Source organism: Syngnathoides biaculeatus, chromosome 1 (genome assembly GCF_019802595.1).
Source record: "Syngnathoides biaculeatus isolate LvHL_M chromosome 1, ASM1980259v1, whole genome shotgun sequence".
Lineage (NCBI taxonomy): Eukaryota > Metazoa > Chordata > Actinopteri > Syngnathiformes > Syngnathidae > Syngnathoides > Syngnathoides biaculeatus.
Window position 1 is genome coordinate 3,684,536 of NC_084640.1, and position 20,930 is coordinate 3,705,465.

The 20,930-nt window shown below is 40.9% G+C and overlaps 1 protein-coding gene across 6 annotated transcripts in view; it reads left to right on the plus strand.

Annotated features, from left to right (window-relative positions):
- c1h6orf136 (chromosome 1 C6orf136 homolog) overlaps positions 1-20,930 on the plus strand; it is a 24,063-nt gene continuing 3,133 nt past the window's right edge. Inside the window, exons 1-6 of one of the 6 annotated variants that reach the window (XM_061831346.1) lie at positions 1-139; positions 4,509-4,748; positions 8,193-8,870; positions 10,681-10,769; positions 14,287-14,487; positions 17,070-17,139. In XM_061831346.1, coding sequence (XP_061687330.1) covers positions 4,650-4,748; positions 8,193-8,870; positions 10,681-10,769; positions 14,287-14,487; positions 17,070-17,139 — 1,137 coding nt within the window. In that variant the 5' untranslated portion in view covers positions 1-139; positions 4,509-4,649. The other 5 variants (XM_061831422.1, XM_061831586.1, XM_061831267.1 and 2 more) reach the window with 5 other exon arrangements.

Genomic DNA, 20,930 nt, shown 5'->3' on the forward strand with positions numbered 1-20,930 from the left:
TTCTTCTTCGTCGTCGTCGTCTGAGTTTTCTTTGGTGGTTCGAAAAATGGGTGAATGACGCATTACCGTCACTAGCTGGACTGGAGTGTACGTTAAGAAAAATGCGTTGAAAACAGCAACAACTCAACAATAACTACAGGTAAACCAATAGTTGGAGCGAATATTCATTTACTTTAAAAGGGACACTGAAACACTGAACTTGGTTTAAATTCCTTTAAGAACCTGCAAATAGAACACCACATTTTCTGATTTACGACAAGCCTGGAGGGAGCTCCTTGGGTCAGCAGTACGGTTTGAAATCCGCGATACAAATAAATTTGTTCTGCTATTATACAGAGATTTTCATTTTCCTTTCCGTCCTGATATGTCCCTGGCATAGTGTGTATGTTCTTGGAACAGGTATGTAGTTGTGAATCCATCTTTCTGTGTCCGAGTGAAAGTTTGCCCAAGATTTAGACTAAAAGCCATGAGAGAAATGTTCCAATTTCACTTAATTGGTTGCACTGTGTCGGCATGGTGGCGCAGCTGCAGAGCTTTAGCCTCACAGTTCTGAGGACAGGGGTGTGACGGTCTGTACGATCCCCGTGTTTAATGCGAATGCACGTACATGTATGTGTATATCTTTTTATCAACTTTTGTTTTAAGGTTAGGTTAGGGTTAGCGCTCCACTCTCATCAAGATTGATATAACTTAAGTTACCTCCCTCTATGTAGAAGAAGGGGAACTATAAGAGCAGGTGATTTCCCAGTACGCCTTGATTATGTACCCAGAATTCCCCCATTAGTAACACTTGCACATTAATCACAAGGAGATTTTTTTTTTAGCACGGGGACACCAGGGTTCGAGTCACAGCCCCGGCTGTGTGGAGTTTACATGTTCTCCCTGTGCCTGCGCAGGAGTTCTCCAGGCACTACCGTTCAAGATTCATTAATTAGGGACTCTAAATTGCCGTTAGTTGTGACTGAGTGTGACTGTTGTCTGTCTCTATTTGACTAGCGATTGGCTAGCAAACAGTTCAGGATGTACCCCGCCTCCTGCCCGATGATAGGTAGGTTAGGTTCCAGCACTCCCGCTTGCCTTGTGAGGATAAGCGGCTCAGACAATGGATGGATTGTTGTACTGTATCTTTGCACAGTTATCTGTATCGAACATGAATAGTGACAGACTGAACAATTCAATCCTCCCTTCTGCCACTAGATAACAGAAAGTACATGATTAAACTGTGTATGCACTTTTTTGTGACATTTTTGTTGGTGGTATGGTGTGAATTATTTTTTCCTTATATATATAGGTTAGAAATTAGCTAATTAGAGGCACCGTCGAAGTTGGATGATTTGGAGACAAGGTTAGAGAGAGCAAACTTCAATCGTTTGGACATGTCCAGAGGCGACAGAGTGGGTATATTGGTAGAAGGGTGCTGAGGATGGAGCTGCCAGGCAAAAGAGCGAGAGGACGACCAAAGAAAAGGTTGATGGATGTTGTGAGGGAAGACATGAGGACAGTGGGTGTTAGAGAAGAGGATGCATGAGATAGGCTTAGATGGAAAAAGATGACACGCTGTAGCGACCCCTAATGGGACAAGCTGAAAGGAAAAGAAGATGATATAAACATGCACCTTGGCTCAATGTTGGAAAACAGTGCTGTAAATGTCACCAAGCCCTAGATGAGCAGAGATTCAGAGGAACAAGATATTGAGCCCTATTTTTCAGTTACATTATTTTGCTGGAAATGTCGGAGCTAGCAGATCTTCTTCCATACCTTGGGCCTCAAAGCTCTGCTGGCTTATGTGGAGAGGGTGTCAGAAGCTAAAATAATATTAATTTCATTCTGTGATTCATCTTTGTATTGAAGTTATGAAGTACAGTAGTTCTGCTTTGAAATGTGCATGCTGAACAGTGATAGCTTATACAACATCTTTATTCTATATCTATGTCGTCATAAAGGGATGGCGTGATGATACAGATGCAGAGCACTTTTGTTTATTTTGGCAATTTGGGCCGCTTTACTGCCACATTCTGGTTTGGCTGGAAGAGCAACTGGTACCATGAAGTTCACCATAACAATATTTTGCATTAAGTCACCTCCAATATTTTCCAGAGACATGCTATGACGTGTGAAGGCACAAGTGAAGGACTAAGTTATGATCATTATACATTTATTTATACATTTGTGTGGTGTATGTAAAAACAGGGGTTTAGAATATATTTATATACTTTCATTGCATTAAATTTGATTTTAAAAAAATATCACATTCAAAAGTTAAGTACTCAATTAGCTTTCAGTACAATGAACTTCATAATACTGTACTGTAATAATTTTGTTTTATTTTTAACGATTGCACACAATGAAGCTGCCAGTATAGGCCATCATGATGTTATTCTTTAACACACTGGATTTACATATTACACTGTATGTTATACACGAGAGTTTCTTCTGGATTCTTATTCCCGTTGTATTTAAGTGTTTAGTTGATTCTTCTGGGGTCAGAAGATTCCAGAAATTGTGAGTTTTGTATTTCCCGAGATCATAAACACACCACTCTTATTCTTGTCCGGTCTCATTAAAGGAACAGGTATTGTTAACGTTCAAGACATGAAAGACATTCAAATAAACTAGTAGTCTTCCTCAGAACACCAAATTACGCCACACGTCTCGTACATTCTCTGAAAGAAACTGGTTTCAGCAACAAATACACACTGCACTGAATTATATCACAGATCACTCTCACTGCACTCGGAAAATACGACTATGATTTAACAATTTTCTACAGTACCTGAAATCAGCATTACGTCACAATGAAAGAGGCGTGGCTTGCTGGGCCAGGCAAGGGCACACAAGATTGGATGACATTTGTGTAAGTTAGCTGTTAACTAAGATCACTTGATTATATTTGAGATGTCCTTTTATGACAACAATGGACAGCATGGGATCAGTAGAACCATCGCCGATGGTTAATAAGATGACTGCAGTCTCGTCAGTTGGACGTTTGTCCAGGACTAGCTCGGTGATATTAGCTTAGCATTTGACAGTCGCAGTAGCCTGCTAGCGCTAGCCAACCGGCATATGTAAAGTAATGTCCTTGTTGTGGAACAATGCCGGAGAAGATCTACTTTGGAGAAAATTTACTTAATGGAAGCTAGTTTGAGAACATGACAATATTATACATAAAAAACAGTTCTTAGTCCTTTGATATATGTCATAGAATGCATTATTGTTCATGCAATGATGTGACTTATTCCTTTTCATCATTTTTTTAGTCGGCAAAAGAACGTGTAACGTCAGTAAACGTGACTGTCACATTGTTAAATAACAATAATTGTGATCTGATTACCTTAATATTTGATATTTTACATTGGTGGTTACTTAAAGTATGCTTTGTCAGGAAAGTAAAGCAGGTCCTTCACGAACTCAACATAATCTCTTAAAATCGTCTAAATAACAGACTTAACAAGCTAAAATTATTGAGAATATATTGCACAATTTGACTCTATCCCACTGTCAGAGATGCTGCATGCGAAACAGTTGTGGTTGGTTCTTGACTGGTTAATTCAAATCTTTGCTGCCGGTACGGTTCTTATTATAAACTCGTGGTCAACTCCAGGTCATGCATTAGAAGAGTCTTTGAAATGTCAGCGCAGTACTGGACGCAAATGCTGCAAAAACCAAAGCGTTTCCCAATATATATATTTTTTCTTCTCAGAACCCTTCAGTAGTGATGAAATTGCTTATATATATAAAAATCTGTAACGATTAGTAGTTAAGGAATAATTATAGGAGGGCATGGAGAGGGCTTGGATTTGAACCCCAGTCCTCAGAACTGTGACGCCAACAATCTAACCCGATGCTCCATCTTTCCGCCTAGTTTGGTCTAGTTGAATGATTTGTATTTGTGAAATGCCAACTGTAAACTATTTAGGCTTTGGAGTATCGGTTAAGAACAGTACATAATGATAAACATCATTAAGATAGCTAGGTTTCAATTTACGCTTAAAATGTGTCTGTAATATAAGTCATTTGACATTGAGTCTACAGCTTTCAGTCAATCAACTGAGATTTTGATATTTGTCATTTTCTAATACAAAGCAATAAATGATAGTGATATTATGAATGAATTAATATCAAGTTTAATGAAATATAATGGCCAAATTTCTGGTCATTTTGTGATAAAATAGTACCCAACTTGTGAGTTTAATTTGTACCTTGACCAAACTTGACTCAATTTACGCGCACATCAATTTTTTTCATTGAAATTAATGGGAATGCATTTCATCCCCCAAAAACACTGCAATTGTTTTTTTTTCATGGTTTTAGAAAAAAAAACACTGTTTATATAAAAAAAAACAGAGAATGTAAAGAATGAAACTGGAGCTGGAGTCAGTTGACTACAATTGCACATGCTGTACATTTTTTTACTCAGTTGTTTTTGCCTATCTTGCACGCAACTAAGTTCACAACTACACTTAGTGTTTCAACTCCTTGCTAATGTTCTCTATTGTTTGAAACTTTAGGTTCTTTCAGGACTTTAAACCACAGCTGTAGTTTGGATATAAAAATACAGCGAAGACCTCAAGCACCACCAACGTGACTTTGCAGCCTTCCTGCATGTGATGGTGACATACTGACTGGGGTTGCTTCGGCCCCTGTGGTGAATGGCTGTAAGCAGAGGGGCCTTCGCCTTCTGGGTGGGGAGTTTCCGCATCCATGGCAGAAGGCAGCCCGTCACAAAGCACATCGGGAGTCTCAATCAGGTAATATGCTCGCTTTTCTTAAAGGGAAGTTGAACCCCAAGTTTTTAAAGATAGAATTCATTGTATGTGCCAGCAATAGTAAAAAACAGGTTTTCTGATTACTGTTGTGCTTGTGTAATAAAAGGTAAACAGGGTGATTACATATTTTCTTGACTAAGTCCTAAATTTTCTCCAAAATGGAAATTATTATGCGGCGCGTCTCATCTATGCACCCACGTCCAAAATCTGTAACTGACTGGGAGCATTTCCTGCTGACACGCTGCTTATATAGAGGAAAAGTGGACGTGTGAGAGGACAGTATGTGGACGTTACTGGGAGAGATGTGGGCATGGGAGAGGACGCTAAAGGCCCCCCAGAAGGTATGCAATGCTGATATGTGTTTTGTGCGGAACAACACCGTTTTGGCAAAGGACCCCCAAAAATGGCACAGATGAAGAGACACACTGACGGAACACAGTTAAAACTTCAAGCTATGATTTACACGTAAAAACATAGGAATCAAGCATCCGTGAGAAAATTTAAGATCAACGAATCCATGGTGCTGAAGTGAAGGAAGCAGGAAAACGAGCTTCGCCAAGTAAAAAAGATGAAGCGGAGTTTACACAGAAACAACGCGAGGAGGCCTGAGTTGGAAGAGCAACTCAAACAATAGATTAATGATCATAGAACAAATAATAAACAACTGCTGTGACAAAACAAGTGCAACAAATGAGCTTGGAGCTATTGTTCCAGGAGGCTTGACGAAGCAACTTCAAGCGCTGGATTTGCTGTTGATGAACGCAGGGACATATCAGATAATGCCCAATTATTAATGTTCATCTGTGGAGTGGACACGAATCTTTCCATTAGAGAGGAACTTAGCACAACCACAGGAAAAGAAATCTTCAAGGAGGTGTCCAAATGTGTCACTGAAACGATGCTGCCTTGGGATAAACTTGTGGAACTAACGACAGATGGTGGGCCAGGGATGTGCAGTCAGAAAAGTGGACTGGTGGGCAGGATTTGGGAGAAGATGCGGGAGAATCATGGAGGTGCATAATCCACAAGGAAGCCTTAGGTGGCAAAGCTTTGAAAATGGAGCGCATAATTAAACACTGTAACTCAAGTAGTCAACTTCATAAGAGCTAAAGGTTTAAATCACAGCTCGTTCACGTCCTTTCTGGACGAGTTAGGGTCAGAATATGGAGACGTGCCCTATCACACAGAGGTGCGATGGGCTGTGTGAAGAAATAGGTCTGTTTACAGAGACAAAGGCAAAGACACAACAAAGTTCCGGGATAAAAAGTTTCAATGCGAGCTTGCATTCCTGTGTGACATCGTGAGTCATCTCGATGCACTAAACATGCAGCTTCAGGGACGAGGGCATGTCCATCCATCCATTTTATTTTGCCGCTTAACCTCACGAGGATTGTGAGGCGTCCTGGAGCCTATCTCAGCTGTCGACGGGCAGGAGGCAGGGTACACCCTGAACTGGTTGCCAGCCAATTGCAGGGCACATAGAGCAATTTAGAGTGTCCAATTAATGTTACATATTTTTGGAATTTGGGAGGAAACCGCAGTGCCCGGTGAAAACCCACGCAGGCACGGGGAAAACATTCCACACAGGCGGGGCCGCTATTGTACCAGAGTCCTCAGAACTGTGAGGCCAACGCTTTAATAGCTGAGGCCACCGTGCCTCCTGGGGGCATGTCATTACAGTGATGTCCAGTGCAGAGAGGGCTTTCAGAACCAACTTGTGCTTTTGGGAGATTCAGACGCTGCAGGGAAACATGGCCCATTTTCTGTGTTGCCAAATTATGAAAGAACACGTCTCATCTGTCATGTTGCCATGTGAAGGATTTGCTGAAAATCTAAGCATACTTCATGTGGAGTTTTCCTGACAATTTGCTGACTTTGAAGCCTCAAAATACAAATTTGAATTATTCAGCAGTCAATTTGCGGTTGACGTGAGTCGTCCACCCTTGCTATCACTTCTCCCTGTAGCCTCATTCTTCCCCCTCCACCCTTCTCATTATATTTACAAATATTCTGTTATACTTCAGCTAATAAAATACTTTGGGTCAACAATCTAGAGCAATGGTGAGTGTGGTAAGGAAGTGAAGAAACTGATCCAAGAAGGGTGCTTAGGATGGAGCTGCCAGGCACAAGAGCGAGAGGAAGACCTAAGAAAAGGTTGATGAATGTTGTAAGGGAAGACATGAGGACAGTGGGTGTTAGAGAGGAAGTTGCACGAGATAGGCTTAGATGACACGAAAAAAGAGGAAAAGGATGACATGCTGTGGCGATCCCTAATGGGACAGGCCGAAAGGAAAAGAAGAAGTGACGAGGGCTGCAACCAACCTCCAAATGGAGCTTGTTGAGCTCCAATGTAATGACACGCTCAAATCAAAGTAAGACTGTCGGTGTCACGCAGGTCCCACAGTTTTGCAGTTCCTTCCCGACACACTGCCCCAACTCCGTGCACAAGCTGCTCAAATGCTGTCAATGTTCGGCAACACGTATCTTTGATGAAGATCAATAAAACACCACACAGGAGTCATCTGACTGATGAGCACCTTCATTCCGTCCTGAGGATTTTGTCAGCTCAGAGTCTGATCCCAGAGTTTGATGAAGTTGCAGCTAAGAAGAGGTATCTAGTTTAGAACAAAGTGCATCATAATAAATCACAAGTTCTTTTTTTTACTTGTTGGCTTGTGGGGAAAAAAAAACCTTTTAAAAGGAGCTTAAAAGCTTTCAAGAAAAAATTTATTGAATATATTACTTCTCATTTTTTTAATGCTTCTTCTAGAAAGTCTAACCAAAACTAATAAACATTTGTTTTAATAAGAAATAGTTTGACATTATATATGTTGAAAGAAGAGAAAACATGCAGATGATGTTGAAATCTTTCAATAAATATTTGGTATTGCCCGTGACTTAGTCCAAGTTTTTAATTTTGGCCCTCTGTGAATTTGAGTTTGACACCCCTGCTCTCGAGGTCCTGGTACATGATATTCCTCCTTTCAAAGGATTGTTCACTGGACTCCTCCTGTGGGACAGTAAATTTGATGGAGATGACTGCCTCTTCAGACCACAAGGCCACAGCTGGCCTCGGGATTGATGGAGTCAGTGGGGGAACTGCAGCCTTCCCCCTAGGCCTACTTCCATTTACCCTGATTGGTTGGTCATTCAGGGTTTTTACTGGGGTGGATGGGAATACAGTCACAATAATGAACGTGGTTATTTTAATACCTCTGATTGTGTCATCAATAATGACTATTGTTATCTTTGTAAGAGCAGGATTTTTGACACAGTTATAGTAAAGGATTGATAAACCTCACATTGAAATGCACAAGTCAGTCTCAACAATTTATGCATTATAGCCTACTGATTGTTGTTGAGAAATATGAGCATGTCAACAACTGATTTCATTTTCAAGATCAATTGATTCTGTGTTTCTTTCAGCCACTTGACTTGCAGTGGATCTGCCATACATGTCCTTTCAGCAGTGCATCGTGGGACCTGGCGCCCACCAACAGCTTGAGAAATCAGACAATTAAGAAACTGATTCCATCACAACCCTTCCATCATGTCAGCTGGCCACACACGTCTCCTTACCACGAAGATGACTGGGAGGAGTCGCTCAGCATGTGTGTGCTGGTGCGACCAAATGAGTCAAGTGGTGTGCACACCCTGGTGGAAATCCCGTTGTTTGGTGAAACTAAACTAGGAGAGTTACTTGCTCCAGTGAATCACAAATCCTCTGAGTTTTCCTTTGTATTGACTACAGTGGATGGCAGCAGAGAGGATGACATCAGCGTCAGAAGCTTCAAAAGAATCAAACACCCACTAGAGAGAGAGCATGGCTGTTTTAGAAGTCTTTTTGAAGTGGAGAGGTGCCCCGCACCCCTCATGTGTGGTTCTCAGTTTTATTGTTTCCATTCACCGGGAACACAAACTATGGCCCACAGCAAGGATAACCCCAGGCAGGATATTGGACTTGAGAAAAACAAGGAGGAGTCACCCCAGTTCTATCCGAACTCTCTGTGTAGCATTGAAGCAAGAGCAGAGGGGTCGAGTCGTGAAGGAGACAGTGAAGGAGAGCAGAAGCTGGCTATAGCATACAAACGACTGAGGAGTGAAGTATGGGGTGCACACTGTGTTTTCACTAATTGACGGGAGACTTCAAACGCCAGCATTGCTTGAAAACATAGAAGCGTCAAAACACAACCGAGGTTAACCCTTTCCGGGCAGTGGTTGCAAATTTGTAACAGGTTTAATATATTTGAAAATTTCATGTCTAGAGTATCATTTTCTGAAAGTATCAGATTTTTCTCTCTGCAAAATTTTATCTGGTCCAGAGAGGGTTAATTAAGCCCGGTTCTCTTACAGTGCTTGAGAGTCACTTTACAAAATATTGTGGTCTGCTAAAAAGCCCGCTGTAGTTTTACTAGCACCAAGAAAACAAGTAACAGTTTCAATGTTTGTCCTCTATACGTGTACGGTGCCTTGTGAACGTATTCAGTTCCCTTGAACTTTTCAACCTTTCGCCACATTTCAGGATTCAAACATAAAGATATAAAATTTTCATTTTTTTGTCAAGAATCAACAACAAGTGGAATAAAATTTATTGGATTTTCATTTTTAAAGAAACTGAAAAGTGGAGATGCAATATTATTCGGCCCCTTTACTTTCACTGCTGCAAACTCACTCCAAAAGTTCAACCTGTTGGAGTCTGCAAAAGTCCTGAGTCTCTAACGGAGATTTATCTTCTAACAGAACAATTATCCAAAACCTGAAGCCAAAAATACAATAGTTCACAAATAAAGGTATCCAGGTGTTAGAATGGCCAAGTCAAAGTCCAGACCTGAATCCAATTGAGAATCTGTTGGCAGAGCTGAAGACTGCTGTTCACAAAAGCTCTCCATCTAACCTCACTGAGCTTGAGCTGTTTTGCAAGGAAGAATGGGCAACAATTTCAGTCTCTCGATGTGCAAAACTGATAGAGACATATCCCAAGCGACGTGGAGCTGTAATTGCAGCAAAAGGTGGCGCTATAAAGTATTAATGCAAGGGGGCCGAATAATATTGCGCGCCCCACTTTTTAGGTTTTTATTTGTTAAAAAAGTTTAAAATATCCAATCTCTTTCAAATATCTTTGTTTGAAGCCTGAAATGTGGCAAAGGGTTGAAAAGTTCAAGGGGGCTGAATACTTTCACAAAGGCACTGTGGATGGACCAAATGGCAGTTATAACACTTTTACTGAAGGTATGTGTGTATATTCACTTGCACTTTCTTACATGAGATGCTGTATCAGCATTATTCCATATTTTGCTACTAAATAAAGCGAACCTGTGAGCACACACCCTAGAGGCATAACAAAATGTAATTATTCCATCCAATTTTTAATGAACCCGTTTTGGAGCATATTACACAGTCTGTATGCTTTAATCAGACAATCAAGAGATGACAACCTTGCCAGCATCTTAGAGGCTAAAATCAGCCCAACTCCTTAAAGTAGGATGTATAATTGGTGTTGTAAATTGTGCATTAGTGTGCACCATGCAACGATATGAGGTAATATTTTTGTTACCTTGTTTAGTGTCATGCAGTCCAGGTCTAGGTCAGTACAAACGACAAGCAGAATAATGAGTATTTTTTCATTCATACCTCTCTAACGGTGATATGTGATTGTGTGTACATGTGCACTACATTTAATGGCGAGCAGACAGATCGCAGTCCGGCACTATTCTGATTTACGCTGACAAACATTTAATTCTGATCTGTTTATCATCAATCAAAATTAGCATGATCAAAGAAAACTTTTTATATGTCCTTTCAGTACATATGATTTTGTGGAGATGGTCGTAAAGCAAATCAGTTCATAAGTTTTATGGTACAGATGGTATTCTGTTCTCTTTAGGTTTATTCCTAATTGTAAACTATTTTGCAGCTTCCAAATTTCTTCCGTAAGAATCATGACTACACCATGTACTCCAATGATATTGAATTCATCAATGGACTTCTCAATACCAGTACCAGGTAATTATGCTTATTATTGCTTGAGAATATTACACATCAAGGAAGTATTTGCTTTCTTTTCAATCTTTTTTTTTAAAGTTTCCCCACTTTTATGGTTAAGATCATCAAACAAATGTAAATCCATCCATTATTTGAGCCGCTTATCCTCACGAATGTGCAGGAGCCTATCCCAGCTATCTTCAGGCTGGAGCCCGGTTACACCCTGAACTGGTCACCAGCCAATCACTGTGCACATATAAAAAACCAACCATTCACACATTTGGACAATTTAGAGTCTTCAATTAACCTACCGTGCATGTTTTTGGGATGTGGGAGGAAACCAGAATGTCCGGAGAAACCCCACAGAGATACAGGGAGAACGTGAACTCCACACAGGCAAGGCTGGATTTGAACTCAGATCCCTTAAGGCAGATGTGCTCACTGTTACCACAAATGTATATGTCTGACAGAAATAACTAAAGTAAACTGTATATGTATGTATAAAATGCAGTTTAATGAAAACAAAACTAATCTGGTCGTGTGTGGAAAAAGTAATGCCCCCCCTAAACCTAATACTGTAGCTGGTTGGGCTACCTTCAGCAACAACTGAAATAAGCATTTTCACATCTCTGTGGAGATATTTTGGCCTACTTTTCCTTGCAGAATTGTATTAATTCAGCAACATTGGAGGGTTAGTGGACATGAATGGCCTTTTTAAGATCATCCTACTGCATTTCAATTGGATTGGAAGTTTAGTATGTTTTTTTTCTAAACCATTCGGAAGTTGGCTTGCTGATGTGTTTTGGATCATTGTCTGGCTGCAGAACCCAGGTCTGCTTCAGCTTGAGGTCACAAACTGATGACGGAACATTCTCCTTTGGGATTTTCTGGTAAAGGGCAAAGTTCTTGGTTACACCAATCACAGCAAGTTGTTCATGTTCTGAATGGAAAAGCAGACTACCACCATCATGTTAGACTGATGGTATAACTTTTTAGTATTTTTTTAATTACTTTTTTTTCCTGTTCCCTTGTTTGGTCAAGCATAAAGGAGGATCTATATCCCTTTAATGCTTGAACATTTTTACTATGTCACAGTGGAGTCTTTAAGCTGCCACTGTGGTTTCTTAATATTGTAATGGGTATTGAGAATCATAGTCCTCAGTCGAACAGAAGTCTCTTGAAGGGAGTGAGAATGGAAAACCAAAGACAGCACTAACTGTAAACAAGATGAAAAAATTAAATACAGTATAATGACAGATTAGATAAGGATGGTGTATGGGGCATTAGAGCTACACAGTTTGAGTTCAGGACAGGAGAAGAATTATGCAGAACAATTAAAGTGTAGTGGGAGTTGCTAAGCAGGTTATAAGTGTCTATAACGCTCGTGCATGTGACATCACCATTTTCACGGCACCATATTACTGGTCAAAAAGAGCTGCTCGACAGTGTGGAGGACATTGAACCATTGCAGAATATACACAATGCCGGAGACTTTGTGTTCTGTTGGTTGTTACAACAGACGAGATAGATATTCAAAGAGATCATTCTCTGAAATACCAGCTGAAAAGACGAGAAAAGACCGATGGATTTCGGCAATTAAAAGTGATGAATGGTGTCTAACCAAATACACACGACTGTGTAGCGATCACTTCACTTCAGGTAGGAATTATTTTTCTCAATCTCAAATTTCCAAGAAGTATTTATAATGCCAAGTTGGCTCATTCGAGAACAATGTGTCTTAAAAAAAAAAAAAGCGACAGGGAGTCATCTCCAATGTACACAAAGCGTGTTGCAGCCACACATTAATCTTCGGTAAACCTCTCCCCGACAGACTTTTTTTTTCTAATATGCATTGTTTTCAAATGAGTCCAATGGGTATTTAAAAAAGAAAATAAACCGTCTGTCACACAGAGGTTTACCAAAGTTCGTATGGCCACAACGCGCTTCCGTGTACGGGGGCTGAAGCCTATCCCAGCGGTTTATTTTCTTTTTTGAAATACGCAGCGTGTCATCTTTTTCCATCTTAGCTTATCTTCTGCATCTTCCTCTCTAACCCCAACTGCCCTCATGTCTTCTCTCACCACATCCATAAACCTGCTTTTTGGTCTTCCTCTTGCTCTTTTGCCTGGCAGCTCCATTCTCAGCACCCTTCCACCAATATACTCACTCTCTCGCTTCTGAACATGTCCAAACCATCGAAGTCTGCTCTCTCGAATCTTATCTCCAAAACATCCAACTTAGGCTGTTGAGAACAATGCATATTTAAAAAAAAAAAAGGCTGTCGTGGAGAAGTTTACCAAAGTTTAACGTGCGGCTGAAATTTTTTTTAATCATAGTTAATGAATGCGAGTTTGTGTAAAACTGTATTTGTATTGGAAAAAATCTGAGTGGCTCCATCACTACGTGGGATTTATTCATGATTGAGAACAGATCTAGCAACGAAGAATTTGTATGCGTCCAGATTTTTCTACGCTTTGAAACTCTTCCGTGTAAATCTCGACGACTTACTCACCAGATACATGTGTAGAGCCAGTTGTCCAAGATGAGCGGAATCTGGTTAATAGTCCAATTTCTTATTGGCAAAAACATCGACTTCGGCATTAAATATGGGTCCTCTCTGCCAAGTGTCTCTCATTTTTTCCACATATCTTCGTGTATTATCACCCTCTAAATGTTTAACGGTATCGGACAAAATTCTGGGCGTCGTGCTATAAAACGTATTTTCGCGTCGTCTCTAAATGATCTTAGCATTTAAGAATGGTTTGCTTGACCGACACTTCCGCCCAGTGACGTGATTTGATGACATAAGTGCATGAGCTCTATAGGATATGCTGTTAAATTAACGAACACACACCTTCCCAAGACTTTAGGTTTCATCATGTCAGACAGTAACGTTAACTGAAGCAATGGAGGTGTGCCGTTCTTCAAATGTTGTCTTAGGTTCCTCTATGTTCCACCTGAATGAGCTTTCGCTGTACTCTCAGGGTAATTTTAACAGGTGGGACACTCCTGGGAAGGTTCACCACTGTTCCATGTTTTCTAAATTTGAGGATAATTGATCTCACTGTGGCTCATTGGAGTCCTAAAGCTATAGAAATGGCGTTTTGACCCTTTCCAAACAGATATGTCAATTACTTTATTTCTCATGAGCTGTTGAATTTCTTTGGATTGAAGCATTTTTTTTGCTTCTTTTTTTTTAATCTTATGACTGACTTCATTTTAAAAGCATGTTTTACTGAAGTGATTTCAAACTGAACAGGTCTGAAAGTAATGACGCTTGGGTGCGGTTAGTGAAAATGAACTAAAAATGGGATTAGCTACATTCAATTAATGATTTAACAAGGAGGGCAATTTTTCACACAGGGCCAGCTCATAATAATAATAATTTTAAAAAACAAATGTTATGTTAACTTTCATTAAACTTTGACTGCTGTTTAGATTTCTTTGCTGATCTTCATCATTAAAGAGGAGAAACACTTTGAATTTGTTAAGAGGGCAAATACCTGTTCACAGGACTTGATATACATTTCCTCTGCAGAGGACGTGTGGTTTACCAGCTTACCCTCTCGCTGTGGCGCCTCATGTGTCTGTTGTACTTCGCTGATGCACGGCTGGAGGTGCTCAAATTGACCAAGCACATGGAAGATGGAACCATTAAGGCTCGCTGGAGGCTCAGGGGCCTTCCCTTCCTCACGCTGATGCTACGCTTTTACCGCAAAGACAAATCACAGCTGTACAGGTAACATTCCAAACATTGATACACCCTGTTTTCCATACTGTTTAGGGTTGGACAACCTTAATTCTCACTTCATTGTTGATTTATTTTGGTTCAAGTTACAGTAAAACCTCCATCAGGTGTTGGGTTGACCTCTTGATTTATTAAAATCCAAATTTTTCAATCAGCAATAATGTAGATCGGAATAAAAATTTCCAACATCAGTGTTGCATCATAAACCCATGAACTGAAAAAAAAAAGTGTCACTGGTGTAGTGGTACACTTGCCTGACTTTAGTGCAGACACCGGATTCAGTGGTGTCAATATGTGCCCAGCGACTGAGGACCATTTCAAGGTGTAATCTGCCTTTCGCCCGAAGTTGGCTGGGATGGGCTCCAGCACTCTCCTGACCTTCGAGAGTAAGTGGCTTGGATAAAGGATGGATGGATGTTTGAAAATGTTAATATTCATAACTGCCATCCAACTGTTAAAATAAGTTACACAATTACCACATTAAAGGAGGCATGCATTTTCCCCCCTCAATTTAAAACATTTTCTTCATCTTAATACGACCAAGTCATTGAATGTTGTCAAAATACTGTGAGGATCAATAATTTTAGTATCCTTAACACATCCCATTTATTGTTTTCCCAAAAGGAGGCTGATTTTTCATGCAGGTGGGCCAGCCCTCATCCCACCCATGTACCACTGGGCAAATGATCCCATGATCCAGATCCTAAAGCCTGCCGCACAACCATCAAGACAAGCAGATGTGACTAAACTGTCAAGCAGTGTTTTCATAAGCAGCTGACTGTACTGACTGCAATTAGAAATTGAAATCGCAGTTGAATGCTGTCGCAATGTTAAAGATGTAGTGTCCAATCAAAAATGCAATGTTACATCACATGATTTTTCAGAACAACAATTACATTTGCGTTTACCAAGTCAGCTCCTTACGGCTGCCTCTACCTTACCACTATGTCTACAGCACACAAGGTTGTTGACTCCATGAGGGTCATGTCAACTGAGGGTGACTTAGAAATTACAAGTCTTGAAAAAAATTTCTAGAAATTTAATCACTAATGTAATGCTACTAATATAAAACAGTACTTTTTATAACAGATGACACCCTAACACCAACTCCTAAAATACTGGTACCAATCTAAGCAAAGAATAAAATATATATAATCCATCCATTTTCTGTACCACTTATCCGCACTAGGGTCATGGTCGTGATGGGGCCCATTCCAGTTATCTTCAGGGAAGAAGTGGTTTCGACCCCGAACTAGTCGCCAGCCAATCACAAGGCACATACAAACAACCAACCATTCGCAGTCACATTATATAATATTTTATGTATTTATAGAAGAATGTGTTACACCCAGACTCTTAACCTGAGGAGAGGGGGGAAACTTTTTTTTCAAACAACCAGGAGGTGAAAGAGAAGGGTGCAAATGAATGTTTACACTTAAGGTAAAGCTAGGTGTCATCCACAACGCTATGGAAGTGAATATCGAATTAATAGAAAATGAGGCCAAACTAATTTTTGTGGTGAGCCACATCGTAGTTATGGTTTACCTCGGAGTGCTTTTATGACTGAACTAGGTGTGGGCGGGTACTGATACCAGGTGTCGGCATCCAGCTGATACTTGTGAAGGGTACTTTTGAATGCTGCCGATACCAGCTGCAGATTTTTAAAGAAGAAAAAAAAATCTGACCAAGTCCTCCTTGGTAGTAGTTGCTAATACACAGACTGATTTGACCCATCAGTGAATCATTAAGTGGGTCAGAAATAAAGATCTTTGTTTACAATTAATTGTCATTGTCAATTGAAATTTTACATAAAAAAGGTACCAGTCATACTGGTATCAGTAAGTACTCAGGAGTGAATACTGTACTTGTACTGGTATCAGTCTGAAAACAAGTGGCATTGAAAATCCTTACTATGGACCCGTACAAATGTATCATCCCCAAATATTATGGCATAGTCACAACAAAGTAATGGATCACTAGTTTTGAAATCAGAATAAAGTAAAATATAAGGATATAGTAAAGTATTAGTGAAAATGAATACATCATTTTCACTAATAATTTTTTCAATTTATTTTAAAGGGTGATTGCAAGCTATTGCAAGCATTTTTTATGCTTGCAATAGCTCTATCAGCAGTGTTGGTATTTTAGCAAGAGACTTAAGTCAACACACATGATTTGGTTTTGCTGGCCACGTGAAATGATATGGAAGGTTGGATCTGACCCCTGGATCCAGACTTTGATGCCTGTGATGTAGATGAAGGGCAGTGGATTCAGGACAGAGCCCAGGTTTTTACCAGTAAAGACAGTGGAAGGATCGGATGTCGAGGACTTAAGCTTAATGAACCAAGTGTGGTCTTTGAGTTATAAATGGAACTAGTCAGGGTTGGTGCACATGGTATCAGTGGAAGAATGATGCAAAGACTGCACTTAGGTAAAGGAGGATGAGGATGGGAAGTGAACTGGACTCAGCTGCAATGAGGAGGTTTTTAGTATTCAGTTCTAAACTGAACTTCTAGCATGAAGATGATTTCCAAGTATGTCCTACTTATATGAATGAATGGCATCTGTTACAGGTCCTATGATGCTTTCTCCACATTCTACATAGGACATGACGGACTCATTCACTGTCATAAAGTGGAAAAGGTAAGAAGCTCGGTGTGCATATGGGTTAGTAGTTAATACAGTGTGCACACCTTGTCTAAAAGTATACTTTATCAATTTCTCAATGAAAATCAGAAAGGTTTTCATAATTTTGGTAATGATTAAGACTGCAGCCCTATGGGGGCACAAACCAGTGCAATCTGTAGGCCGGTCCCAAGCCCGGATAAATGCAGAGGGTTGCGTCAGGAAGGGCATCCGGCGTAAAAACTGCCAAACAAATATTCGCGTTCATCTAAAGAATCCCATACCGGATCGGTCGTGGCCCGGGTTAACAACGCCCGCCCCGGCACTGCTAACCTGCAGGGCGTCAGTGGAAATTCAGCGACTGTGGGTCGAAGACAAAGAAGAGGAGGAAACCGGATCCGTCGTCAGAAGAAAAAGAGGAATGCACAAGCCTACGACTGAGTGTAGGGACTTTGAATGTTGGGACTATGACAGGAAAAGCCCAGGAGTTGGTTGACATGATGATTAGGAGAAAGGCTGATGTACTGTGCATCCAAGAGAGCAGGTGGAAAGGTAGTAAGGCTAGAAGTTTAGGAGCAGGGTTTAAATTATTCTACCACGGAGTAGATGAGAAGAGAAATTGAGTAGGGGTTATTTTAAAGGAAGAGCTGGCTAAGAATGTCTTGGAGGTGAAAAGAGTATCAGATCGAGTGATAAGGCTAAAATTTGAAATTGAGGGTGTTATGTATAATGTGGTTAGCGGCTATGCCCCACAGGTAGGATGTGACCTAGAGTTGAAAGAGAAATTCTGGAAGGAACTAGATGAAGTAGTTCTGAGCATCCCAGACAGCGAGAGAGTTGTGATTGGTGCAGATTGTAATGGACATATTGGTAAAGGAAACAGGGGTGATGAAGAAGTGATGGGTAAGTACGGCATCCAGAAAAGGAACTTTGAGGGACAGATGGTAGTGGACTTTGCAAAAAGGATGGAGATGGCTTTAGTAAACACTTATTTCCAGAAGAGGGAGGAACATATAGTGACCTACAAGAGCGGAGGTAGAACCACGCAGGTGGATTATATTTTGTGCAGACGATGTAATCTGAAGGAGATTACTGACTGTAAAGTAGTGGTAGGGGAGAGTGTAGCTCGACAGCATACGATGGTGGTGTGTAGGATGACTCTGGTGGTGGGTAGGAAGATCAAGAAGACAAAGGTAGAACAGAAAACCATGTGGTAGAAGCTGAGAAAGGAAGAATGTTGTGTGGCCTTTCGGAAAGAGGTGAGACCGGCTCTCGATGGACAGCAGAAGCTCCCGGAAGACTGGACTACGACAGCCAAGGTAATCAGAGAGACAGGCAGGAGAGTACTTGGTGTGTCTTCTGGTAGGAAATGGGAGAAGGACACTTGGTGGTGGAACCCTAAAATACAGGGAGTCATACAAGGAAAGAGATTAGCGAAGAAGAAGTGGGACACTGAGAGGACTGAGGAGAGGCGAAAGGAGTACATCGAGATGCAACGTAGGGCAAAGGTAGAGGTAGCAAAGGCTAAACAAGAGGCATATGAAGACATGTACACCAGGTTGGACACGAAAGAAGGAGAAAAGGATCTCTACAGGTTGGCCAGACAGAGTAATAGAGATTTGAAGGATGTGCAGCAGGTAAGGGTGATTAAGGATAGAGATGGAAATGTGTTGACTGGTCCCAGCAGTGTGCTAAATAGATGGAAAGAATACTTTGAGAAGTTGATGAATGAAGAAAATGAGAGAGAAGGAAGAGTTGAAGAGGCAAGTGTGAAAGACCAGGAAGTGGCAATGGTTAGTCAGGGGGAAGTCAGAAAGGCACTACAAAGGATGAAAAATGGAAAGGCAGTTGGTCCTGATGACATACCGGTGGAGGTATGGAAGCAATTTGGAGAGATGGCTGTGGAGTTTTTGACCAACTTATTCAACAGAATACTTGCGGGCGAAAAGATGCCTGAATAATGGAGAAAAGTGTTCTAGTTCCTATTTTTAAGAACAAAGGCGATGTTCAGAGCTGTGGGAATTATAGAGGAATAAAGTTGATGAGCCACACAATGAAGTTATGGGAAAGAGTAGTGGAGGCTAGACTCAGGACAGAAGTAAGTATCTGCGAGCAACAGTATGGTTTCATGCCTAGAAAGAGTACCACAGATGCATTATTTACCTTGAGGATGCTAGTGGAAAAGTACAGAGAAGGTCAGAAGGAGCTACATTGTGTCTTTGTGGATCCAGAGAAAGCCTATGACAGAGTACCAAGAGAGGAACTGTGGTACTGCATGCGTAAGTCTGGCGTGGCAGAGAAGTACGTTAAAATGGTACAAGACATGTATGATGGCAGCAGAACAATGGTGAGGTGTGCCTTAGGTGTGACAGAAGAATTTAAGGTGGAGGTGGGACTGCATCAGGGATCAGCTCTGAGCCCCTTCCTGTTTACAGTGATAATGGATAGGCTGACAGATGAGGTTAGATTGGAATTCCCTTGGACCATGATGTCCGCAGATGATATTGTGATATGCAGTGAAAGTAGGGAGCATGCAGAGGAACAATTAGAAAGATGGAGACATGCACTGGAAAGGAAAGGAATGAAGATTAGCCGAAGTAAAACAGAATATATGTGCGTGAATGAGAGAGGTGGAGGGGGAAGAGTGAGGCTACAGGGAGAAGAGATAGCGAGGGGGGACAACTTCAAATACTTGGGGTCAACAATCCAGAGCAATGGTGAGTGTGGTAAGGAAGTGAAGAAACGGGTCCAAGCAGGTTGGAACAGCTGGCGAAAGGTGTCTGGTGTGTTATGTGACAGAAGAGTCTCTGCTAGGATGAAGGGCAAAGTTTACCAAATAGTGGTGAGGCCGGCCATGATGTACGGATTAGAGACGGTGGCACTGAAGAAACAACAGGAAGCAGAACTGGAGGTAGCAGAAATGAAGATGTTGATGTTCTCGCTCTGAGTGAGCAGGTTGGATAGGACTAGAAATGAGCTCGTTGGAGGGACAGCCTAAGTTGGATGTTTTGGTGACAAGGTTCGAGAGAGCAGACTTCGATGGTTTGGACATGTTCAGAGGTGAGAGAGTGAGTATATTGATGAAAGGGTGCTGAGGATGGAAAAGAGCAAGATGAAGACCAAAGAGAAGGTTTATGGATGTGGTGAGGGAAGACATGAGGGCATTTGGGGTTAGAGTGGAAGATGCAAGAGATAGGCTAAGATGGAAAAAGATGACACGCTGTGACGACCCCTAACGGGACAAGCCGAAAGGAAAAGATGAAGATTAAGACTCAGCTGTGGTTGATTTTTTTTTTTAATCCTTTTCGTATTCAATGAAGTTGGGACATTTTGTTAAAAACAGAATACAATGATTTACGAATATATGTGTGTGTGTGTGTGTGTGTGTGGTGTGTGTGTGTGTGTGTGTGTGTGTGTGTGTGTGTGTGTGGTGTGTGTGTGTGTGTATACACATATATATACAGTGAGGAAAATAAGTACTTCAACACTCTGCTATATAGAAATGGGGGGTCTGAAATTTTCATCGTAGGTGCATGTCCACGGTGAGAGAGAGAATCTAAAAAGAAAAATCCAGAAATCACAATGCTTGATTTTTTTTTTTTTTTTTTTTTTTTTTTTTTTATAAACAATTTGTGATACAGCTGCAAATAAGTATTTCAACACCTATCAGCTAGAATTCTGACCCCCAAAGACCTGTTAGTCCGCCTTTAAAAGTCCACCTCCCCTCCATATATTATCATGAATCAGATGCACCTGTGTGAGGTCGTTAGATTGATAGACACCTGTCCATCCCATACAATCAGTAAGAC